The sequence below is a fragment of the Hydra viridissima genome, unplaced genomic scaffold (assembly GCF_058129835.1).
Source record: "Hydra viridissima isolate aposymbiotic clone 2 unplaced genomic scaffold, HvirCarnegie_v1 scaffold_15, whole genome shotgun sequence".
Classification (NCBI taxonomy): domain Eukaryota; kingdom Metazoa; phylum Cnidaria; class Hydrozoa; order Anthoathecata; family Hydridae; genus Hydra; species Hydra viridissima.
Window position 1 is genome coordinate 8,125,639 of NW_028324314.1, and position 22,569 is coordinate 8,148,207.

General features: G+C 27.8%; 2 protein-coding genes across 6 annotated transcripts; both read left to right on the plus strand.

Annotated features, from left to right (window-relative positions):
- Positions 1-373: 373 nt before the first annotated feature.
- Positions 374-13,970, plus strand: LOC149878483 (membrane-bound transcription factor site-1 protease-like). Of its 3 annotated transcripts, XR_016447557.1 has the most exons (30): positions 374-578; positions 669-820; positions 2,448-2,587; positions 2,887-2,914; positions 3,092-3,148; positions 3,296-3,344; positions 3,579-3,689; positions 3,825-3,934; positions 4,241-4,357; positions 4,834-4,901; positions 6,368-6,470; positions 6,660-6,736; positions 6,937-7,011; positions 7,094-7,194; positions 7,277-7,340; positions 7,470-7,566; positions 7,707-7,754; positions 8,391-8,435; positions 8,603-8,740; positions 8,869-8,945; positions 9,076-9,165; positions 9,526-9,621; positions 10,588-10,667; positions 10,885-10,920; positions 11,970-12,071; positions 12,199-12,381; positions 12,476-12,703; positions 12,865-12,990; positions 13,151-13,307; positions 13,513-13,970. XR_016447557.1 is itself a non-coding variant. In XM_090072705.1 (29 exons), the coding sequence occupies exons 1-29, from the start codon at positions 461-463 to the stop codon at positions 13,523-13,525; spliced, it is 2,796 nt and encodes a 931-aa protein (XP_089928831.1). In that variant the 5' UTR covers positions 374-460; the 3' UTR covers positions 13,526-13,970. The 3 variants fall into 3 exon arrangements, 1 of the variants encoding a protein (XP_089928831.1); XM_090072705.1 differs by lacking the exon at positions 9,076-9,165; XR_016447558.1 differs by lacking the exons at positions 9,526-9,621; positions 10,588-10,667; positions 10,885-10,920; ... (4 more) ...; positions 13,151-13,307; positions 13,513-13,970 and adding an exon at positions 9,277-9,359.
- Positions 13,971-17,927: 3,957 nt separating this feature from the next.
- On the plus strand, positions 17,928-20,263 carry LOC149878484 (putative malonyl-CoA-acyl carrier protein transacylase, mitochondrial). 3 transcript variants are annotated; one of them, XM_090072926.1, is made up of 5 exons: positions 17,928-18,270; positions 18,514-18,592; positions 18,873-18,948; positions 19,272-19,507; positions 19,707-20,263. In XM_090072926.1, exons 1-5 carry the CDS (start codon positions 18,005-18,007, stop codon positions 20,076-20,078), a joined length of 1,029 nt encoding a protein of 342 aa, XP_089929052.1. In that variant the 5' UTR covers positions 17,928-18,004; the 3' UTR covers positions 20,079-20,263. The 3 variants fall into 3 exon arrangements, with proteins under 3 accessions (XP_089929052.1, XP_089929053.1, XP_089929054.1); XM_090072927.1 differs by lacking the exon at positions 17,928-18,270 and having other exon boundaries at positions 18,537-18,592; positions 18,870-18,948; XM_090072928.1 differs by lacking the exons at positions 17,928-18,270; positions 18,514-18,592 and having other exon boundaries at positions 18,894-18,987.
- The last annotated feature ends 2,306 nt before the right edge of the window (positions 20,264-22,569 follow it).

Sequence of the window (22,569 nt, forward strand, 5' to 3'; positions counted from 1 at the left end):
CTAAAATCCATAACAAGAATTTTAACCTTTGACTTTCGCAATATAGGAAGACTTCACACAATTTTCACGCTCAAAATGATTTTTAACATGATTACTAACTTTTAATCTAAAATTTATCAACTTTTTAATAAAAACTGAATTGAAAATTTAGAAATTTGAACTTAAATATGTAATTGTTATATCATCTAAATTAAACTTTATTTCACAACCTGACGCCTTTTAGATATAAAGATTACTTAACCAGCTATCTTCTTCAGTTGTGTCTGTTCTAAACATAGAAATTCATTCTTTGCTACTTATTTTGAATATTATATTGGTTTATTATCTAATGATACTAGAAGAGCTAGAGTACATATATATTTTTTGCTTTAGAAAAGTCTGAAAAAACAAAAGAACAAAACAAAAAAAAACAAACAAAAAATTAGATTATTTATTTAAAAATTCATATTGGAAAATAAATATGACTGGGATTATGACCTTAGTTTTTATCATAATTTTTTTAATGTTATTACAACCTTGCCACCTATCAGATGATTATAATGAGGAGTTTGACTATAGCTCCAGTATAGTACCAAATGGTAAACAATATAAAGTTATATTTAATATAATTTTTGATATTTGGAAACAAAATGAAGCTGTGTCTTTTCTTAAACTACCTCTGATTATAGAGTTCATTGTATCCTTCAGTGGCTATCATAATTTTTCAAAACGTAATGAAATACTGCTTGAAGCATTGCAAAATTTTGACGAAGCCTCTTGGAAAGAACTACAAAGGAAAAACTCAGCTTCACAGTATCATAGTGACTTTTCACTATTACAGGTAAAAATAAAAAAATAGTTTCCGATTCTTTTATTTTGAAACCAAAAATTTGTCTAAATTTTATAGATAAATCATACCTGTCTACTTTTTCAGTTTTTTACTTACATGTTTCATCAAGAAAAAGTACTTTTAAGTAATAGGCACATTCTACACATAGAGTTCTACACATAGAGTTCTACACATAGAGTGTAAAATATGCCTATCACCTAAAAGTACTTTTTCTAAATGAAACAACTCAACTTAACTCAAAGTTTTTTACTCTATGAAGTAGGTTAAACTATTTAGCATACTTATTGGTGCATAATATCCAAAAATGAATGGTATATTATATATATATATATATATATATATATATATATATATATATATATATATATATATATATATATATATATATATATATATATATATATATATATATATATATATATATATATATATATATATATATATATATATATCACATCTTTTGCTACTCTCTTCTTCCTAAGAGAGACAGCATTGACACACCAATAGTTTCCTGTTAAAAATGATTTTAATGCAGAGTGGACTACCATGGCATAGTTTTAGTATGAATGACATGGAACTCTTATTTTCTACTCACAATGAATTTATTATTTTATGAAAAACAAAATTGAATGCAGAAGAAATTAATGCATAAGATATTTACAGATAAAGGTAGTTGCAAATCTTAGAAAATATTTTTTGCTGGAAAGGAAATAACCAGTATTACTAAATATACATAAAAAAGCTCATTGATGCAGATATGTGTAGCAAATAAGTTTTGTAGTTATATTATATTTTCTTGCAAAATTACTATTGCACAGTCTATTTTTGTCTTGAAATCTTTAAAAAGAAGTTTTGTGCACAGCACCACAAAAGTTAAAAAAATCTTGAAAAATTGTTGGGTTGTAAAAGATCAAATGTTGTTAATGAATTTAGAAAAATTCATCCAGATAGAATTTGAAGGGATTTTGTACAAACCAGAACTATGATCTTGACAATCTGCAATTGCTGCCCTCCTTAACTACTTCTACCTGCTACTTATATGCTGGACATAGTATTTTGCTAATACTAAAAAGTCTATTTTGGTATAAACAGTAAAAATATGGTGTAAAACTATGTTTCTGAGGAAAAGCTGATTGGTTTTAGGATTCCAAATGGAAAATCAGGTTAACTATAAATCTATATTTAAAGCTAGAGTCTTAGTTGGATTAATATCTAATGCCTTTTTAGATTTATGATATAATTATAAAGCTAAAAAAATTGTATTAGGCAGATATAAGGAACTTATTAGTTTAAAACTGAAGAGGACAATTTTAAACCTGTAGATATTTATGTTTATGTATTACTCATAATATAAGTATTATACACTAAAATAAAATAAAAATAACAAACATATGATCACACTTTTTATGAAATGTTTTATTTAAATCAAGATCTAATACTGGTTTTCTAAAAATGTTTTGTTTAATGGTGTTGTATTTTAATTGACTTGATGTTCTGTCAAGTTGTGTTTAACTTGATCAATTTATTGACTTTCATTTTTAAGAACATCAAGATTTTTTTTTTGTATTTATGATGATATTTTTTCTTTTTAGATTTACAAGATTTTTTTTTTTTTTAGATTTATGATGATATTGAAGCAAAAGTTTTGACATTAAAAAAGCATTTTTTAATCAAAGGGGTGACTGAGCAGCGCAAGATTGCACGAGTGTTAAAAAATGTCAATCCTTATCATATGGATGCTGATCCTTGGGTTCCAAGGTTAATTAGAATTATTTAATGTAATTAATAATTGTATAATTTGGAAGTTATTTTATTTATTTATAATCAATTTAAACATTAGTGAATAAAACTAAAAAATTCAATTTCTGTCAATTTTTCTTTACAAAAGAAATTTTGTAACTGTTTTTATTATGTTTTTATTTTATTTTTTTATTTTTACTTGTAAGTTGCGTATTCTGCTTCACTTCTAACCATAATTTCTAAATCAAGTATCAATCAATTTTTTCTTTTTTTTTCTATTTTGATTTATTTATATTTAAGTTTAACTTTTGTTTCAGAAAACTGAAAAGATCAAGTTATGATTCAGTAAGAATTTTGTGCATTCTGTTTCATGTCTCTAGTACTTTTTTTATTGAACCTTTGTTTTTATCTTAATATGAAATTATTTAACTCTTACTTATCACATTATTTCTATGATTTTTTTTAAATTTTAAACTTATTTATGTCCAAAAAATGTGTATAGCAGCTTTGTTTTTATTGCAGTCTGTTGATGAAGATTCTGTTAAATCACGAAAAATATTAAGAGCTATTCCAAGACAGGTACTTTGTTAAGAGCTATTGCAAGACAGGTACTTTATTAAGAGCTATTCCAAGACAGGTACTTTAACAGCATGGATAATACTTTTTTTCTGTAGAAAAAAAAAAGGTTTTTAGTTAATTTTTATGGATAACTATTACTATATATAGATATCTCATGTATTACAAGCAAATATATTATGGGGACTTGGGCATAGAGGTAAGAATTGTAAAACTAATTTTAAATGTAAATATTTTCTATGTAAAAGAATCTTGATTTTTTTTATCAATTTTCTACTTAACTCATGAATTTTTTTTATTAATTATATATTCTCTCATAGAAATTAATAATACATAATCAGACCTTATTTCCTTTTAAATTTTCTATAATTTGTAAAATTCCTTACAAAATCTGAGTCCTGGCATAATTTTAAACTAAATCTTGTTTGACCAGGCAAAGATGTTAAAGTGGCAATTTTTGATACTGGTCTTCCTAAATCACACCCTCACTTCAAGAATATTAAAGATCGAACAGATTGGACAGAAGAAAAAAATGTAAATGATGGTAGGATTAATAAGAATCTTTACTTTTGATTTCAAAAGATGGGATTGTGCTCTGTTACTTTTTATTTAAAATCTTACAAATAGATGTTCAAATGTTGAAATGAATATTTTTATAGATTTTTTGCATAATTTTCAGAGGTTGGTCATGGAACATTTGTTGCTGGTGTTATTGCAAGTGATCGAGACTGTTACGGGTTTGCTCCTGATGCAGATTTATACATATTTAGGGTATTTACAAATAAGCAGGTAAAGTTGTCTTTTTCTGTTTATAAGAGTAAGGTTATTTTTTTTTATCAACAAATAAATTATATTTCTAAGTTGTATTTAAATTTTTATAACTTTATTTTATAGTTTTCTTTTATAATTTTCTTTTATAATTTTCTTTTATAATTTTCTTTTATAATTTTCTTTTATAATTTTCTTTTATAATTTTCTTTTATAATTTTATTTTACAATTTCATTTTATAATTTTCTTTTATAATTTTATTTTATAGTTTTAGTTAAAACATGCACTTTATTAGAAAGTTTCCTATGCTTGACAAATATTTGTAGGTGTCATATACTTCATGGTTCCTTGATGCATTCAACTATGCCATCTTGAAAAATATTGATATTCTGAATCTTAGCATTGGCGGTCCAGATTTTATGGATAAACCTTTTGTTGATAAGGTTTATTCTTGTATTCCTTTTAGTTTTTTTTTTATAATGATTAGAAAATTTTTCTTTATTAAATTTACTTTTTGTTCAATTATATATATATATATATATATATATATATATATATATATATATATATATATATATATATATATATATATATATATATAGGAATAGTTAGCCAATATCCAAAAAGTATTGATTAAATTATAAATAATTAAATAAGTTTTGAATAAATATTAGTTAAATAAATGTTAACTAAATAAGTATTAGCTAAATAAGTTTAGATGAACAAATTTATATGAATATTAAATAAATAGATATTAATTAAATGTAAATTCAAATAAATATAATTGCATGTTAAATAAATATAAATGAAGTATATATTAATTTATTAGATATATTTGCTGAATTGAATATAAGTATGCTTCAAATTTATATAATGGCTGATAGTGGTATTTTAAAATTGACTATTTTGTTTTCATCAGGTTTGGGAGCTCACAGCAAATAATGTCATTATGGTGTCTGCTATTGGCAATGATGGTCCTTTATATGGGTATAAGCTTCTTTATAAGGTTTCATTATTTGTGAAAATTTTAAGTCCATAGTTTGATAGTGTAAAAATAGCTTACATTTCTAGAGCAACCTTTCTGTAAATAAGAATTCTAAAAGTATTAATCTTGATTTAATTAAAGAAAAAAATTTCATTTTTGTTATCTTTTATTTACCTTTTTTTTTTTTTTTTTTTTTGCTTTATTGTTTTATTTTTTCACTTAGTTTTTTTTAGTGTTTAAAATTGTTTTATTCTAGTTATGAGTCAGGTTAATTTAACTTCACACGATACTATCTTAAATTTTAATGATTTTTGATACACAAACTTAAATTCATGAAAAAAAAATTCACTGCAACATTTAGTGTCTAAAATGAAAATTTGTGCCTTACTATTTTTAGGGTATAAAATTAAAAAATGATGATTGAATCACCATTAACAGAAAGTTTATATTAAACAATTCAGTTTTAAAATAATGTAACAATTTTCTCAGTTTTTTTTATGTCCTGTACTAAAAGAAGTATATTTTGAGATAGCTAAAAAATCTGATTCTGAAATATTTTCCTATATGTAGCAAACTCTGTATTATGAAAAATATTTTCCTATGGTTCTAAATGTAGCAAACTCTGTAATACAAAAAATTTGCGAGTTTACTTTTTTTAATTAGATTTATTTGCATTGAAAATTTTATAAAAAAACAACAAAAAGCTTTGTTGACATGATAATACATATTAATCTTCACTCGTTTAGCCAAATTTCCTTGGCAAAAAGCATCAAAGATTTTACCTTTATTCTTTTTCCAGGTTAAAAGAATGTTAGGTGGAATATCAAATATTTTCGAAACCTCTATTTGTTTTTCCTTTCTCCAATTCCAGTAGAACATCGTGTTTCCGCTTTAAATTAGTTTCTTTATGCAGTCTCTTTGATGCCATGATGTTTTTTAAACAAAAGATAATAATTCACATTAATCGTTTTTCAAAAACTCATAACATTTAAAATTTAAAAAAAAACTCAATGGTTAACAAGCTTTTTACACGTCAGAAAATAAAAAAATCGATTTACAGAGAGATTCTCACTAAAGGGTCCAAATAATCCAATCGAATTATGGAGGTTTTTGAATTATAGAGATTCAAATTATAGAAAGTTAAATAAAAGAGTTTCTTAAGCGCATTTCACTGTGACTTTACATTTAATTGAATTACGGAGGTTTTCGAATTAAGGCGATTCGAATTAAAGAGATTGTACTGTATTTCTTATATCTCCTTAATGGCTTCTCTTTATTGTAAATTTCTAAAACAAGTAAGATACTCATCAAACTACTAATAAGTTAGTAGTTTAATTGTAGATTTTTTTTATTTGATGATGCAAATCAGGTTTCTTTGATCTAATTTTAGCTATTTAAAACAACAGAAAATATTTTTAAAATTTTGTTTAAAGATCTTTAACAAAATTCTTTTTGTTTTCTTTATCAGGACTTTGAATAATCCTGCTGACCAGATGGATGTTATTGGTGTTGGTGGAATTAGTTTTGATGACAAGATTGCCAGTTTTTCCTCCAGAGGAATGACTACTCATGTAAATAACATCAGTTCTTTTAATTTTAATTGCAGAAATGATTTTATTTGTTATTGTAATTACTAGAAATCTTGTTAGTTATTATAATTACTCATAAACCTTGAAGAATGTTTGTGAGTTTGTGAATTGGTAGTATGCATAGAAAACATTTCATTGGTAATTTTATATACTGTCTCAAACCTGCTATAGGAGTTACCTTATGGATATGGGCGCATAAAACCTGATATTGTTACTTATGGAGCTAGTGTTACAGGCTCAAATCTCAAGTAAAAAATCTAATATTATTTTTGTAATAATAGTTTGAATTTGTCTTTATATGTAAAATATATTATTGAAATTATTGCCATTAAAACTGAAACAAAATGTTTTGAAAAATATGAAATTTTTTAATCTACTTTTCATTTTAGTTTTATAATTTTTAATTTTTATGAAAGAAGTTTAAGTTATATCTGCACTTTAATTCTAGTGGTGGATGCCGTTCATTGTCAGGAACAAGTGTTGCATCACCTGTTGTAGCTGGAGCTTTAGCTCTATTATTAAGGTATTTTATTCCCTTAAGATAATGTAATTAGTTAGAATTTTAAAATGATCAAATTTCTAACAGATTTATTTATATGATTTAGTTCTGTAGCATCAAAAAATGTTGTTAAAAACCCTGCCAGTGTGAAACAGACAATAATTGAGTCTGCTACAAGAATTCCAGATGCTAATATGTTTGAGCAAGGTATTTTATCTAAAAACAAATAATTTATACTTGAATGATTATGAAAAATCATACTTATCAATTAGAACTTTTTTGTGCTAAGGTCATGGGAAGTTAGATCTAATCAAAGCTTACAAGGTTTTGAGTAAATACACACCACATGCCAGGTATGATTATCATCTAGGGGAGAGAGGGTGTGTTAAAAGATCAACATGCCTTCAGTATATTTTGTTATGCTTTTTAATCAGAAGTTTGATGAGTTCTTATATATACATTGTAAAATGATTTTGTTGTAGTGTGAGTCCTAATACTCTTGACTTTACTGATTGTCCTTATATGTGGCCATACTGTTCCCAGCCCTTATACCATGGTGGAATGCCTGTTGTTGTAAATGTAAGCTATTTTGATTGTATTCTTTGCGTTTGACTTACTATTTATACATTTTAGTTAATATTACTTTGTAGTGAACATTTGCTAATGCATGGTACGTGCTCATTTATAGCTATTTACAAGTTATACTTTTTATCTATCAGATGACTGTTCTTAATGGAATGGGAGTTACAGGAAAGATACAGGAAAAGGTACTTGTGGTGTATTTAAAATTACTGTTCTGTATGTGTGTGTGTGTGTGTGTGTGTGTGTGTGTGTGTGTGTGTGTGTGTGTGTGTGTGTGTGTGTGTGTGTGTGTGTGTCTGTGTGTGTGTGTCTGTGTCTGTGTGTGTGTGTGTACAAAAATAAATGAAAACTTTGTTGGTACTCTTCCTATCAAACTGGCTTCAATCAAGTATACATAACAATAACATACACAACTTCAATCAAATATACATAACAAAAAAAACTGTTCTAGTATAAAATGTTAAAGAATAATTGTTTTGAAGTAAATCTCAGCCATGGTTTCTTGATGATCTAATCATTACTGCAGAATGACAAAATATTTTATTTTTTTAAGTCTGCATTTGCTACAATTCATGTTTTGTTTGTGTTATGATGACCCTATAAGAAACAATTTGACTTTTTTAAGTTTAATTTTTGGGGCTCTGATTGTATAATGATTATTTTGATACATATTCTGATACATATTCTTTGGTTATATAATTAAATCTTCTTAAAATATTCTCTTTTTAGAAGATATTTCAGTAATTTGTTGAGTTGATAGATGTGATAAAACTTTAACCAGGTTATTAGATAAACAGTATTTTCATCTAACATTAATTTAGCCACAATGGGAGCCATTCATAGGCAATCATGGACATTTACTTGAGGTTGGTTAAGGTTTTTTTAATTTTTGAATATTTTCTGCAAAATAGCAGTCAAATTCAGATTATTTGAAAGGATTTAAAAATTAATAGTAAACTTTATCGTACATTAAGAATATTTTGCAAATATATTAAATATTAGATACAGTTTTTAATGGTAAAAAAATTTTCAGGTTGCTTTTGCATATTCAGAGAACTTGTGGCCTTGGTCTGGTTACCTTGCTGTTTATTTTACTGTATCTAAGGAGGGAGAGGCTTGGACTGGAATTGTTCAAGGTGTAATAACACTAAATGTGACATCATATCCTAAGGTTTGTTTCCTATCTTAATATTTGTAAAAAAATAATATTTTTGATAATTACTTAAAGTCATTGGTTTTTATAATAAAACAGTGTAATAGTTCAAACTTCTTTTTAAATAAACTGTCATTGATTTTTAGTCTGAAGGTGAACAAGAACAATCTTCTAAGATTGTAATTCCAGTCAAAGTAAATATTGTACCAACACCACCAAGGAAGTAAGGAGTTTTGTGCATTTTATCCAAATAGTTATAAAATGTAGTTTCAAATGAAGTTTGTTTTTATTGAGTGTTCATGTTGTTGTTGAGTATGCAAGTATTATCTGAGATTACCGGGCTACATTTCTAGTGCTGAATTCTTCTGGTCTTGAAAGAGCTTTGATTCAGTTGCAGGGTAACAGCAGAAACAGATATCTAGAGTTTCAAAAGACACTTGAATGTTAGATTAACTTCTATATTTTATGATCTTAAGATATTTTGTAACTATTTGTCAACTTAGATTTTAATAGGAATAGAATTGAGTATTTTGATTCAATAAAGTCTTGTTTAGCTAAGATAGAATCATCATTCAACACTAACTGCAATTCAGTAAAACAACTGATTATCAATAAAAATGTTGCTTTATTTTGACAGGTTGTTAAAAAACTCTATTTTTTGGAAAGCTTTTTATATAATAATGTATTATGTTTTTTATATACTAGTGTATTATGGTTTTTATATACTAGTGTATTGTGTTTTTTGTATTATGTTTAAAACTTCTTAACCTTATTGTTAATAGTATTAAATATTTTTCTTTAAGCAAACGTATTCTTTGGGATCAATATCACAATTTAAGGTATCCATCTGGTTATTTTCCACGTGATAATCTTAACATGAAAATGGATCCATTGGACTGGTATATTTAATTGTTAACATGTTATTTAAACATTTTGATTCCATATATATAACATATTATTTAGTTATGTATTTACATAATAATAATGATAATAATGATAATAAATGATGATAAATGATGATAAATGATGATGATGATGATGATGATGATGATGATGATGATGATGATGATGATGATGATGATGATGATGATGATGATGATGATGATGATGATGATGATGATGATGATGATGATGATGATGATGATGATGATGATGATGATGATGATGATGATGATGATGATGATGATGATGATGATGATGATGATGATGATGATGATGATGATGATGATGATGATGATGATGATGATGATGATGATGATGATGATGATGATGATGATGATGATGATGATGATGATGATGATGATGATGATGATGATGATGATGATGATGATGATGATGATGATGATGATGATGATGATGATGATGATGATGATGATGATGATGATGATGATGATGATGATGATGATGATGATGATGATGATGATGATGATGATGATGATGATGATGATGATGATGATGATGATGATGATGATGATGATGATGATGATGATGATGATGATGATGATGATGATGATGATGATGATGATGATGATGATGATGATGATGATGATGATGATGATGATGATGATGATGATGATGATGATGATGATGATGATGATGATGATGATGATGATGATGATGATGATGATGATGATGATGATGATGATGATGATGATGATGATGATGATGATGATGATGATGATGTGATTTTTTTTTTCCTGCTATATTTTATCAATACAAACATAAATAGCAAAAAACAAACAAAAAGAAACTTAAAATATATTTCTGTTAAAGTTTAATATAAAAAAAAATGTATATTTTTTTTTAAGAAAAACTTTATTTGAATTAAACTTTTGTGCATAGCTGTATTTAAATTGTTTTTATAGGAATGCAGACCATATCCATACTAACTATAAAGATCTTTATACACATTTGCGATCAGAAGACTATTTTGTTGAAGTGCTTGGTGAGTGATGTTGTTTACATCATAATATTATAAATGATCTTATAATTTATATTATAGTATTAAATTATATGTTTTTTTGAGCTGATTTTCTTTTAAATGTTGTTTTTCTATGCTGATCATACAGTTTGTTTGTTTTTTAATCAGTGTATTCTATCACATAGTTTCACAATTTTACATTTCAATAGGAAAAATTTAAATGAACTGTCTAAACTTTTAGGCTCACCATTCACATGCTTTGATGCCGAAGATTACGGTGTGTCTTTTTTTTGTGTGTGATTTTCTCATTTATTCAATATTTGTTGTTGCACAAGTTATGAGAACTGTGTAGTATCAGGTTTCAGTGGGAAAAAAATTGTATCTGCAAAATTTCAACAGGAAAAAAAAGGCTGCCTTATAAATTTAAAATACTAAGTAAAAAAAAAAGTTTGAAGTTGGATTAGTATGCTAAAGCTGGACAGCTTTTTAATGAGAAATAATATTTTAAAATGAAAATATTTCTGGATTTATGCATTATATATTTATGCAAGTCTTACACTTTGATATTAGAACCAATGATCCAGGTGAAATAAAAAAATAACTCATAAAACAAAAACATTAAGGTTGCATTGAGACTTCATCAGACTTTTTAAACAATGAAAAAACTTATTTTGCTTTCTTTTTTAGATTTAAATGATTTTTGTTTTTAAACCGCAACTATTTTAAAATGTGTTTTTAGTAATAAATAGTAAAAAAGTAAATTTTCATATTCAAGTAATGTAATTAGTTTCGTGTATTGTTTTTTTTTTTTTTCATGTTTCGTGATGCTCACTAATTTTCTAAAACTAATAGCTGAATTTTGAAAACTTTGTGATTTTAAACATCATCAGATATTGGTAAATGTTGCTAATTCTTATTTCTTACTAAATTTTATCAACATGTAAAATTTCCTAAGTCACTTCAAGATCTAGAACTCTAAACTCATGATTCAAGAGATATTTTCACTTGAAAGTCCCATTTCCCATCAAAAGGCTTCACAGCTACAACTATCCTGTTTAAAAGACTTTTAGAGAAGCAAATTATGACCTTAAAAAACTGTGGTTTGAAAACTGTTTCTGAAAGGTATCTTTTTTTTTACCAGTTTTTTTTACCAGGAAAATTCCATAGGTTCACACAACTCAATTGCGTTGTAACATTTTTCATTGTATTTTTTTTACCAGTATTGGATTTTACATGAAAAAAATCCATAAGTTCACATGACTCAATTGCATTGTAACATTTTTGATTGTATTAACAGCCTGGTTCATCTTGCTAAAATGTTTTTAGGGGTACTATTGCTAATAGATCTTGAAGAAGAATTCTTCACTGAAGAAATTATTAAGTTAGCAAAAGATATTTTCCAAAATAAACTCTCAGTCATTGTAGTAGGTATATCATATAATTTGTTTAAAAAAAAAAACAACTGATTATTCAAGTTTTTTAAAAAACTGGTGTCTAATATATTCATATAAAAGCTGATAAGTCATAGCTACAATGGTAAAATGAATCATTTTAGGGGAATGGTACAATACTAAAGTGATGGAAAAAATACAATTCTATGACGAAAATACTAGACAATGGTGGATGCCAGTTACAGGTGGTGCAAACATTCCTGCTCTGAATGAGCTAATGAAACCCTGGGGAATATCACTGACTGATCATGTTTATTCTGGAGAGTTAAGTATTGGAAATAAACCAGGTATATTTAAGGTTTTGTGTTTTATTTTGGAAAATCTTATAAAATAAATGTTCTAGAATTTCTTTGAAAAGTATAACTTTACTTATATACATAGTCCCTTATTCATCTGGTACTAGTATTGGGGAGTTTCCTAAAGAAGGATATTTAATAAGAGCTAATAAACTTGATGATCAAGTTGCTGAGATTTTGTTTGGTGATATAAAAGCAGATTCTGATGTGCCTATCATGGGGTTTTATGATCCGAGTAATCTTCATCGAAGCTCGGGTCGAATAATTGTGTACGGTGACTCAAACTGTTTGGACTCCGCACATATGACAACAGGTAAACTTTCAAAAGAATTCCTTTAGTAACAGGGTGATACTTTTGTGTGAACAAAACTTTTTTTTGTCTTTTTGCTATTTTTTTGAATATTTTTTAGCATATGGATGAGATTTGTATGAAAAAGTCATCCAGCTTTAAAACTTTTTTTTTTTTTTTTTTAGATTGTTTCTGGCTGTTCGACGAAATGTTAAATTATACAACAAAAGGTGGGGAAATATCTAAGTCAATACTAAGCATGCAAGGTGCGCAAATTACTGAGCCGCACACGTTGCCTTCTCGTCTCCCAGGTACAAGAACATTAATTTCTTTTTAAAAATTTTCTGATTTTACTTGATACTTTATGTTTGAACAATGATAAAAGCAAATATCCAATAGTATATATAATGCATAGTTACAATAACGTAGTGTCAATAAAATAAAATTTTACTTAACAAATAATTTATTAAGGCAACAAGTTACACCTGTATTCGAAAGTTATCGATCAAGTTAGCGATGTGATACTCCAAAAAACACTTCCAAGTTGCCCTTCAATAAAATGGAGTGTTCCGTTACCTCGAAAGGGTTTAGCACCTGATAACTTTTTTCCAAAAGCCTTACCGATGACGTAAGTTACTTAAAGGTTATTCCTTTTGTTGCTAAAAAATGTGATTTTATTTTACCGCAAGAGTAATGAAAAAAGTAACGGTAAGAAAAACTTTGTCTTTTAAAAAAAAAATCACAGGTGTCAATAGCTTCAAGCCTAATAATTTTTACATTAGCATAGATTTAAACTTGAAATTGCATAGAAAATCGGTAGCTTTTCTGTTTAGGGCTCCTATATAAGTACTTCTACAATTCCTTTCGCAAATCCACATCCGATGAAATACGTGATCGGAGAGGTGAAATTTTATGGTGCAATCACCTGCATCTCCTGCTTTTTGCTTTTCATTGTGAAGCGTACGTGCAGACGAAGAAATGGACGACTGCGTCTAATTTAACATGAAAAAGATCTAAGATTTTCTGGGAGCAACCAGCAATCTTAAAATCGTCAGCACTATAAATTTTTGTGTTGCAAGGGATAATTTCAGACGACACTCAAAAAATGTTTGGTGTGGTTCCCATTCGGCATAAAATTTTAAATACAAACGAAAAAACATTGTTAAGAATTGCGAGATATTAGTTAAGTTTTATAGCCATTTATATTACTGATTTTTTTTTTTTTTTTTTTACACATTTTCCACGTGACTTACATGTATGTTTTTTAAATGCTCTGAAAAATATTACTCAAGGAAGAAGGATCTTTGTGAACTAATAATTAAGATAACTTAACATAAATGCTTTTGTGGCTGCTTTGGTAGATAAACATAAAAAAGGAGCTTTGTGTTCTTTTACAAAAAATAAAGAAAACTTGATGACGTGTGACCACAGAAAAATGAGATTTGTGTAAATCCTGAGCAGAAGACGTAAAAGGATTTAAAAAAAAAAAGAAAAAAAAGAAAAGGAAAAACAATTCATTAAATTGGAATAAAAAGTATCGTAATTCACAATTTTTTTCTGACAAGCCATTTTTAGTGGATGTATTCCTAACTTCCGTACGACTATTTTTTCAAAAAATTCCCCTTCAAATAACTTTTCAATTGCGTGAGAATCTGTACAAAAATGCTGGATTGTTTTTCTTAGTTACAAAATTGACATTCTCAGCATTAAAGTAATTGACTGTTGTCTTACGCATATTGCAATGATACTAGGTCAGCCCAAAATAAGAAACTGTTATTGAGAAGAAATTGCTATGAGAGAAGAGAAAAAGCTTTGCTTGTCATTAAAAGAATTCATACCTTATGAGGGCGTTACTGATAATTTAGTAGTGATTCATAGCGATTTAGTACTTATTCACTAGTGTATCTGTAAAATTTTGATTACCAGGGATTGAGTGGTGACTCGTGGATAAGCAGTGATAACCACCGTTGATTTAACAGCAGTGTTGTATCCTCCAGGAACTTATTTGCGTAGACTATTTTTACAGCTTCTTGTTGTTAAGTGTAAATATGTTGAAGAAGCTTATTTTTATTTGAGTAATAACCTTTAACGTTGATAAGTATCGCATTGGTTTGATATTTATAACATCTTTAGCTAAATAAATCACTTTCAAGATTCTATAAGCAGTTCACTAGTGATTTAGTTGCGATTGATAGTTGTAATTGAGTACTTATTTACTGGTTATCTGTAAACCTTGCTTATTAAAGATTTCTAATGACATTCTCATCATCTTCTTCATCTTCTTCAAAATATTAAAGGTTATCCATACGCTTAGTTCGCAATGGTATGTACGATGATCGTACGCAAGACAAAAAAGAAACGGAGTCGGTATCATTTTCAAGATAAACCTCATTAGTATTAAATAATTTTTCAAAACTTCCACAACCTCTCATGTAATTTATCAAATAGTTCTTGCTCTAGTTTTCCGCCATATTTAATTCAAACTTCGTATTATTGATCAAACAAAACAATCACTATTAAATGCGCATTGAGTAATCTCTGACAAAATCTTATCTAAATGTTTGAGCTTTATGTATTCGCGGCGATCCAGAGGTGATTGAGTGGCGATCACTAATGATCGTCACTCCATCACCACTGAGCAGTAGTAAATCACCAGTAATGCGCGCATAGGGTAGTAGAAGATGATTATTCAACAGATACAAAGTTGCAAAGAATTTTAGATAGTGCTTCTCGTTTGTGTCAAGGATAAGGGGATGATCTAAAGTCAGAAGGCTTCGAAACAGTTGTTTTCTCCTTCAATATAAAGTTTTACCAGGAAATCCATCTAAAATGAGACAACAGGTGATAATGGTTTCAGGTGTCTGGAATGCAAAAAAACGTCTTCTGACTAACACCTGTACGGATTTAGAGAGTCCGTTTAAAATAGCCTAATCGGTTTAAAAATATTTTTAAAATTTTACTCGGAAATTCAGTTGTAGAAAGGCCGACTATGCTTGTGGAGCAAAACATTTTTCTGCTCGTCTGAACTTATCGGTATCTTGAGGAGATCAACAACAACAAATAACCAATCAAAATGTAACCAGAAAGTGTTTCTGAACTGCTCCTAATTATAAATTTCTGTTTCTAATGTATTTAGCAAATAAGTTACTTAGTTCTGGTTTGATAATTTCGGTGACATACAAAACATCATTACAAAATATTTTATAAATACACAACTGTTGCTATACTATTCAGATGTACTTAGTAACCGAAAGATGGCTGTAAGAGAAATTAGTCCAATAAGTTTGGTCCGGTATGAAACGTCAAATCATTTTGTAACTCTAGAAAATGAGGTATTCTATGCATTTCAGCTGTACTCAACAACTGAGTTATTGCTTTTGTTTAAAAAGTCCGAATCAATATCGGTGATTTGGACTTTTAAAATAATAGCAATAAGTTGTATATTACTCTTCTGACTACTTAGTTTGAACACTTTATTAAGTACCACAAAACGTTGTTATTACCCGTTTCTCACTGTAATAACAAAATATTAACATAATTTGAATGAACTAAAAGAACAAAACTTATTTCCTGAAATAGTGGCTTTTTTTTATATGCATGGTAGTAATAATTATCATAATCAATCACACATTTTATAGTTTGCTCTCAAGATTATAATTTTTAAAGTTAGACTAAAACCATCTTTACTTGTTAGAGTGGCTTTGATGCAGCTTTTACATCAGCTTGATAAGAAAGAATTGACTTTGATCTGTAAAAACGACAAAGTGTAAATACTAAGTAAAAAAAAATGAAAATAACTATGTTCTTGTTCTTGACTTAAACAGAGGCATGAAAACACCCTAAACTTCTTGTACTTAATAACAAAAACATTCTAAACTGATAGGTTTCCAAAATTAGCAAGATTAAACACCATTGAATGAAGATTAAAAGTATTTTTCTGAGTTTGGGGAGAACCTTAATCAATGGGAAAATTATTGAATGGGACAAACTCAAATTCTTATAGAAGCATCGATGTAAGGATATTCAAACTCCTGTAACAAAGAGTGATAGAAACAAGAACTCAACTGAACGACTCATCCATCCTATTGCTCTATGACCGTAATGACAATGGATGTTATTGTGTTTTCGAATGTAAAAAGTAATTTTTTTCTGATTTTCCAGTAACTTTTGAAGTTATGGAAAATAAAACACCATGCCTAAATAGATAGCAGTCTCTAGTACAACTGTGAGTAAAACATTCAAGCTTAATTATTAAAATTGTTTTTGATGTGACTAATCATTTTTGGATAAAGTGATGCGCATATTGAATGGGACAAAATACTACCTATTGAATGAATTTAACAAAGTATTATTTACAGCTCAGCAGAGGGATGCTGCAGTCCCTTACTTTTATCCCCATGGGTAATGGGTATTATTTGCACACTTTTATACTGCAATATTTTACTTAAATAAAAATAACTAAATATAATATTCGAAAATGAGAAAGTTCTGCTTTGATTGAAATTTAACTAGAACTAAAATGTTTAAAGTTAAAAAAATTTTTTGTGTGGTCTTTATGTTTGTATCTGTATATTTAGCTACATTTACAATTAATAAACTAATTTGAAAAATGATTGAATTGAATACGTTTATTTTTAATTCTTTTATGTTTGTCCCATTCATTGAGACATACTTAATGAATGGGACAATTGTCATTCTCCAATAAAACTCTCTTTTTACCAATAGCCAAATGCAAATCCAATTTTTTTGTTTTACTATATCATTGAGCAAGAGTCGGTGGTTATCAAACATATTCAAATATACATATATATATTTAACAACATGTATATATTAAACAACTTTATCTACGTTTAAAAAGCATTTTGCAAAAACCTTCCCATTCATTGAGGTTTTCCCCTACCTTCAATTGCGACTGCTATCAATGTAAAATTTTGCACGACTTCAAAAAATTTGATTTTGGGTGCTTTTTATAAAGTCCTTTTTGCCAGAATAACTCAGCGACTCATAAAATGCTGAAATGTTTAAACAACTATCTAAGGAATTGTCTAGCATCAAACATAATACCGCGTGCAAGAACGCAGTGAGCTTTTCGAGTGCAATGAAAAAACCTTGTTTTATCCAAATTCACCACCAGAGCCAAAGACACCCCAGTTTATCGGAGTTTTTAAGTTAAAAATAGAAAGATTTTAATAAAAAAAAAATTTCTTTCGATATTGCTGTCGTTAACGTAGAACGTCGTAACCGTGATTTCGAGGACCCGTACGTAAAAATATCAACAAAGTTGATAGCGTATTTATTTGGCTTATTAAATGTGTTCATAAAGGGATGAAATCTGCATTATATTTAAGGAATTTTTATACAAATAGTAAACAGGCGCTGAATAGAAACTTTAGTCTTCATACCTGCACTTCTTTGAAACAAAAGAATGCCTTGTTATTGTGTCCGTCGCAAGGAACCCAATTCGTGGGGATGCTGTCAAAAGCAAACAGAAATAATCCTGTTTACAGCTCTTTAATCAACTTAAGTGAAGATATTCTAGGATATAGTTTGCTAGAAAAATGTCAGCACGGACCAAAAGAATTGCTAACTAGGTAACTGTTAACCTTAAAGTTGATTTAACTTTTAAAGGATTTTTTTTAGCATCTCTTATATAAACATCTTTATAGAACTTAAAAATTAGAATGAATTTTTTAAATCACTCATTTTTAAACTAATAACGAATAAATTAATTTTTTTAAGTAGACATTTTAATAAACTTTAAAAAAAAACTAAACTTGTATCCATAAAAATATTGTTATATTTCTCTTATTGATTGTTTTAATCTGATTTTCCAGAACATTGTACAGTCAACCAGCAATAATGCTATCCACTTTGCTTATAGCTGAAAATCTAAAGCTGGACAAAAACATCAAGGTACAAAACAGTTAAACATTGATTTTGTATTTTTTTTAAAATCTTCTTTTGATATAATGATTAGATAAAACAGTTTGTATAATTTATTCTGTATTATTAAGACAAGTTGTGGTGAAAAACAAAGGGGAAGGGGGATGGATTTTATATTTAATGATCTTAATCTAAAATTAATTAAGTTTTAAATGTAAAATGAAGGAATATTGTAAGAAGAAGAAGAAGTTTATATTCATTGATATAAAATTTATTTTGAAATATTTAGTATTAACTTATTTTCAAGTAGTGGAAATCTATTGTTGGTTATAGTCTTGGTGAGCTCTCTGCATTGGCTGCTGCTGGTTGCATACAATATGATGATAGTGAGATAATTAACACTTTTTGCATCTCTTGTTAAAAAAGTATAATTTTTACTCATGTTTTAAAAGAAATTATTCTTTTCAAAAGTTTTTCACTTTTGTTCCATTTATAACTTTGGGTGCATGATTTGTTTAAGCTATCACTCTTAACTTTTTTTGTGTGACAAAAGTTAAGAGTGATACATTTCTTTTAAATAGTGTTTTATCATAAATGAAGTTGCTAAGTGCAATTTTAAATAATATTAGTTAAAGGTTATATTGCTATACTGCCTTTTTTTTTTTTTCAGTAGTGTATGTATTGTAATGTTCTTGTTGTATTGTTTTAGTTTTTAAGATTGTCAAAGTGCGTGCCTCTGCAATGGAAATGGCTGCTAATTTAACACCAACTGGAATGATTTCTTTAGAAGGGCTGACTGTAAATGAAGTAAATTGTCTATGTGCTGATCTATCAAAGAGGAGTTCGAATTGTTTGTTTTTGGCAACCCAGCTGTTTGAACAAGGTGTAACTGTTGGAGGGAGTCTTGATCTGCTAGATATGATAATGAATAAAGATCATGCTTTGGTTAGTTAAGCTTTTATGTGTGTGTGTTCTTGTGTTTGTGTGTATAAATAAATGGTCCCACATATTTTTCTAAGAACGAATGAATTTTCTAGGGATCACATTTCTACAAGTAAAAGGTCCCTATAAGAATCATTTATATTAAGGGGTGTTAACTAAATGTTTACCTAATAAATAATGCATATATAATCTTTACTAACAGCTGAAAAATAGCAAAGTAAAGATTGCAAAAGTACATGTTAATGGAGCATTTCACACTCCATACATGCAACCTGCACAGGATCAACTAAATGAGGTTCTGCAGAAAGTAACATTCTATCCAACAACAGATATCAAACTGTATTCAAATGTAACCGGAAAACCCTATGAAAGTGTTGGAAGTATAAAGAACCTTCTAGTTCGACAGGTTTGTGAACCTTTGTTATGGTACTCTGTTTTGCAAAGTATCAATGAAGATTACTCAAAAGGGTTATATGAGAGTATGTATGAACTGAGTCGTGTAAAGCAGATCAAAATAACAATTGGCAAAGTAAATAAAGAGATGATGGAGAAGGTTATTAGCTTATCAGTTTAATTTGAGATTGACTTGCAAAATACCATTCTTTGTTACATTAAGCTTTCTTTTTAGCAATTAATGGTAAAATCTGAGATTGTAAAAGAAATAATATGCATTATTAAATTATACCAGGTGCTAAAATCTATTTTGTATGTTGTTTACTGATTTTTGAATCTTTTGACGTGATATATTTTTCCACATAATTGTGGCATAGTTCTTATTTTTTTATTTGTGCCCGGATTAATGTGGTTAGTATGCAATCTTGATGTTACTTTAAAACCTCTGTGTGAAATACAAACAGTCACTAAAGTGAATTGTTGTGTTTACATAGATTTTTATTAATGACAACTTTTCTTTATTTTTATTAGAACGTGGCCTGGTATCTATTTTTGTTGTTTTCATATATGTGTAGTCACATTTATTGGTAGTTTAAAAAAACTTTTGGTCTTTTTTATTGAATAAGAATGTTTTTTATAAAAGAAATAGATTCCATTAAATATAGAGGCTAAATATTTAGTCATGAACATGCGGGTTTGACGTTGATTTTGATACAGAAGTAACAGGTTCGCTTTTTTTTATAGAAGTGTTTGGTACCGTATTTGTCTCGAGTGAAAATTGTTTAAATTAATTAAAATTTCAGCAGCTCAGGCATTTTAATATCCCTTGGTATCTCTCCTAAGTTACCTTAATGTTCTGGTGAAATTGCTGTCAGTGATCAATCACTTAAATGGCTTTTAACTTTTCAATAAGCTAATAAATTTTTCAATACTTAGATTAGAAAAAAACTGTATTTTGAAACGAAGACCATCCTTGTCGACTGCTTAATCAAACTGTTTCATTAAGCCCAGTTTATTATTGAAGTATTCTCTCTTCCCTTGGTTTTTTCTCAATTTCTTTCTCATACCGTCAAATATTCCTTCAGTGGCCGATCATATTTATTCCAGTTGTGAATCTTTGCTACCCCAATCACAAATGAAAGACTCTTTTTATCCTAGCTTAAAATTTATCATTTTTAAGTTTAAAAAACTACAAAGAAATCAAAAAGTTCCGTTTGTTGGCTGAAGCAAAGCTTTCTGATTCCTTTGTAGATTTTAGATAGTTGGTTCGTTCATACTTATTCGATCCTTTCCTAACCAAGAGAGGGAATTTTCGGAGTAATCCAAACTACGTCTTGATTTAATAAACTTAAAATAGTGAACAGGAGGAAAATCAGGTCAAAAATTGCTAAGCAACAACGTAGAGGTCTAAATTAAGAAACGTTTAACAGTTTATTAAGGGAACTGTGTAGGGAGCTACCTCTAAGTAATCTATATATTTGAAGTCCATATTGAAAAAATACTTTTTCTAGTTTTGTGTAGACTTTTTAAAATAACTTTATTAAGTATCAGTAGCTTTAACAAAAAGTAATTATCAGTGATAATCATCCCTTTTATCACTGATTTGTAAATTACTCTGAAATATCTATCACTTTTATTCTTGCCGAAGAACCTGGCCAAGATTATTTCGGTCTACCATGCCTCAATCAGCATTCAGGTTATGTAAGGATCAGTATTTAGATTCTGATACAAGTCACTCTCTAAGAATGTTTACCTCCAATCTTTTACAAACTCTACTCAGTCTTCGGAGTGTGTACGGTACTTTAAAAATGTAACGTGAAGTGTCTCTTGAATAAAAATGCAATTACTGTCAGCTAAGTTTCTAAAAGTTTTACAAAATTCATATTTCAAATTAGAAAAACAGTTTTAGCCATTTTTTACTCAGTGCATCGACCTATGAACTATTTTGAACATAATATATGAAATTAAAAGCTATTAAACTCATAATGTTTTTAATAAGCAAAATATTATATAATATAGAAAAATTTGACTTAAGGTAATTTTCTTTTTATATAAAAAAAATTATGTAAAAAAAAAAAACAAAAAAAAAAAACATTGTTATGTAAGTTTTTCTACATTTAATTGATCTAAAAGTTAGAGTGAAAAAATAATTACGTCGTAAACTAATGTTCAATTATAGAAAATATGTAAAATTAAATACCATAAATTCATATTCAATTATAAAAAATATGTAAACGCTAAATACCAGGGTCTTAATGTACAAGTGCACAAAGATGGTCATCTATGTATCTCGTTAATAGAGAGCATTTTAACTGTATCATCTGCGTTTTGATTGTACTGTTTAATGTTTTGATGAAGGTTTTTTTAAGCTAGATCAATCAATCGAACTTTTCTTGCACATAAAATCTGAAAAGTTTTTGAAGATATCAAAACAATTTGTGAAAAAACAAAAGCAGGAAATAGTATTCAAAGGATGCATTTATCATTAAAAAAATGTAAATAAACTTTTGAGATAAAAAAAAGCCCCGACCAAGAGGAAACTTCACACAGCGTCAACTTTGCAAGTTTATTTTTAACGCTTATTTTACTCTTCACAAGAGAATTTATGAAAAGCACGTTTTAACGTAAATATTTTTAGTTCTCAAACAAAGTTTACTAGTTTTGTATTTCGG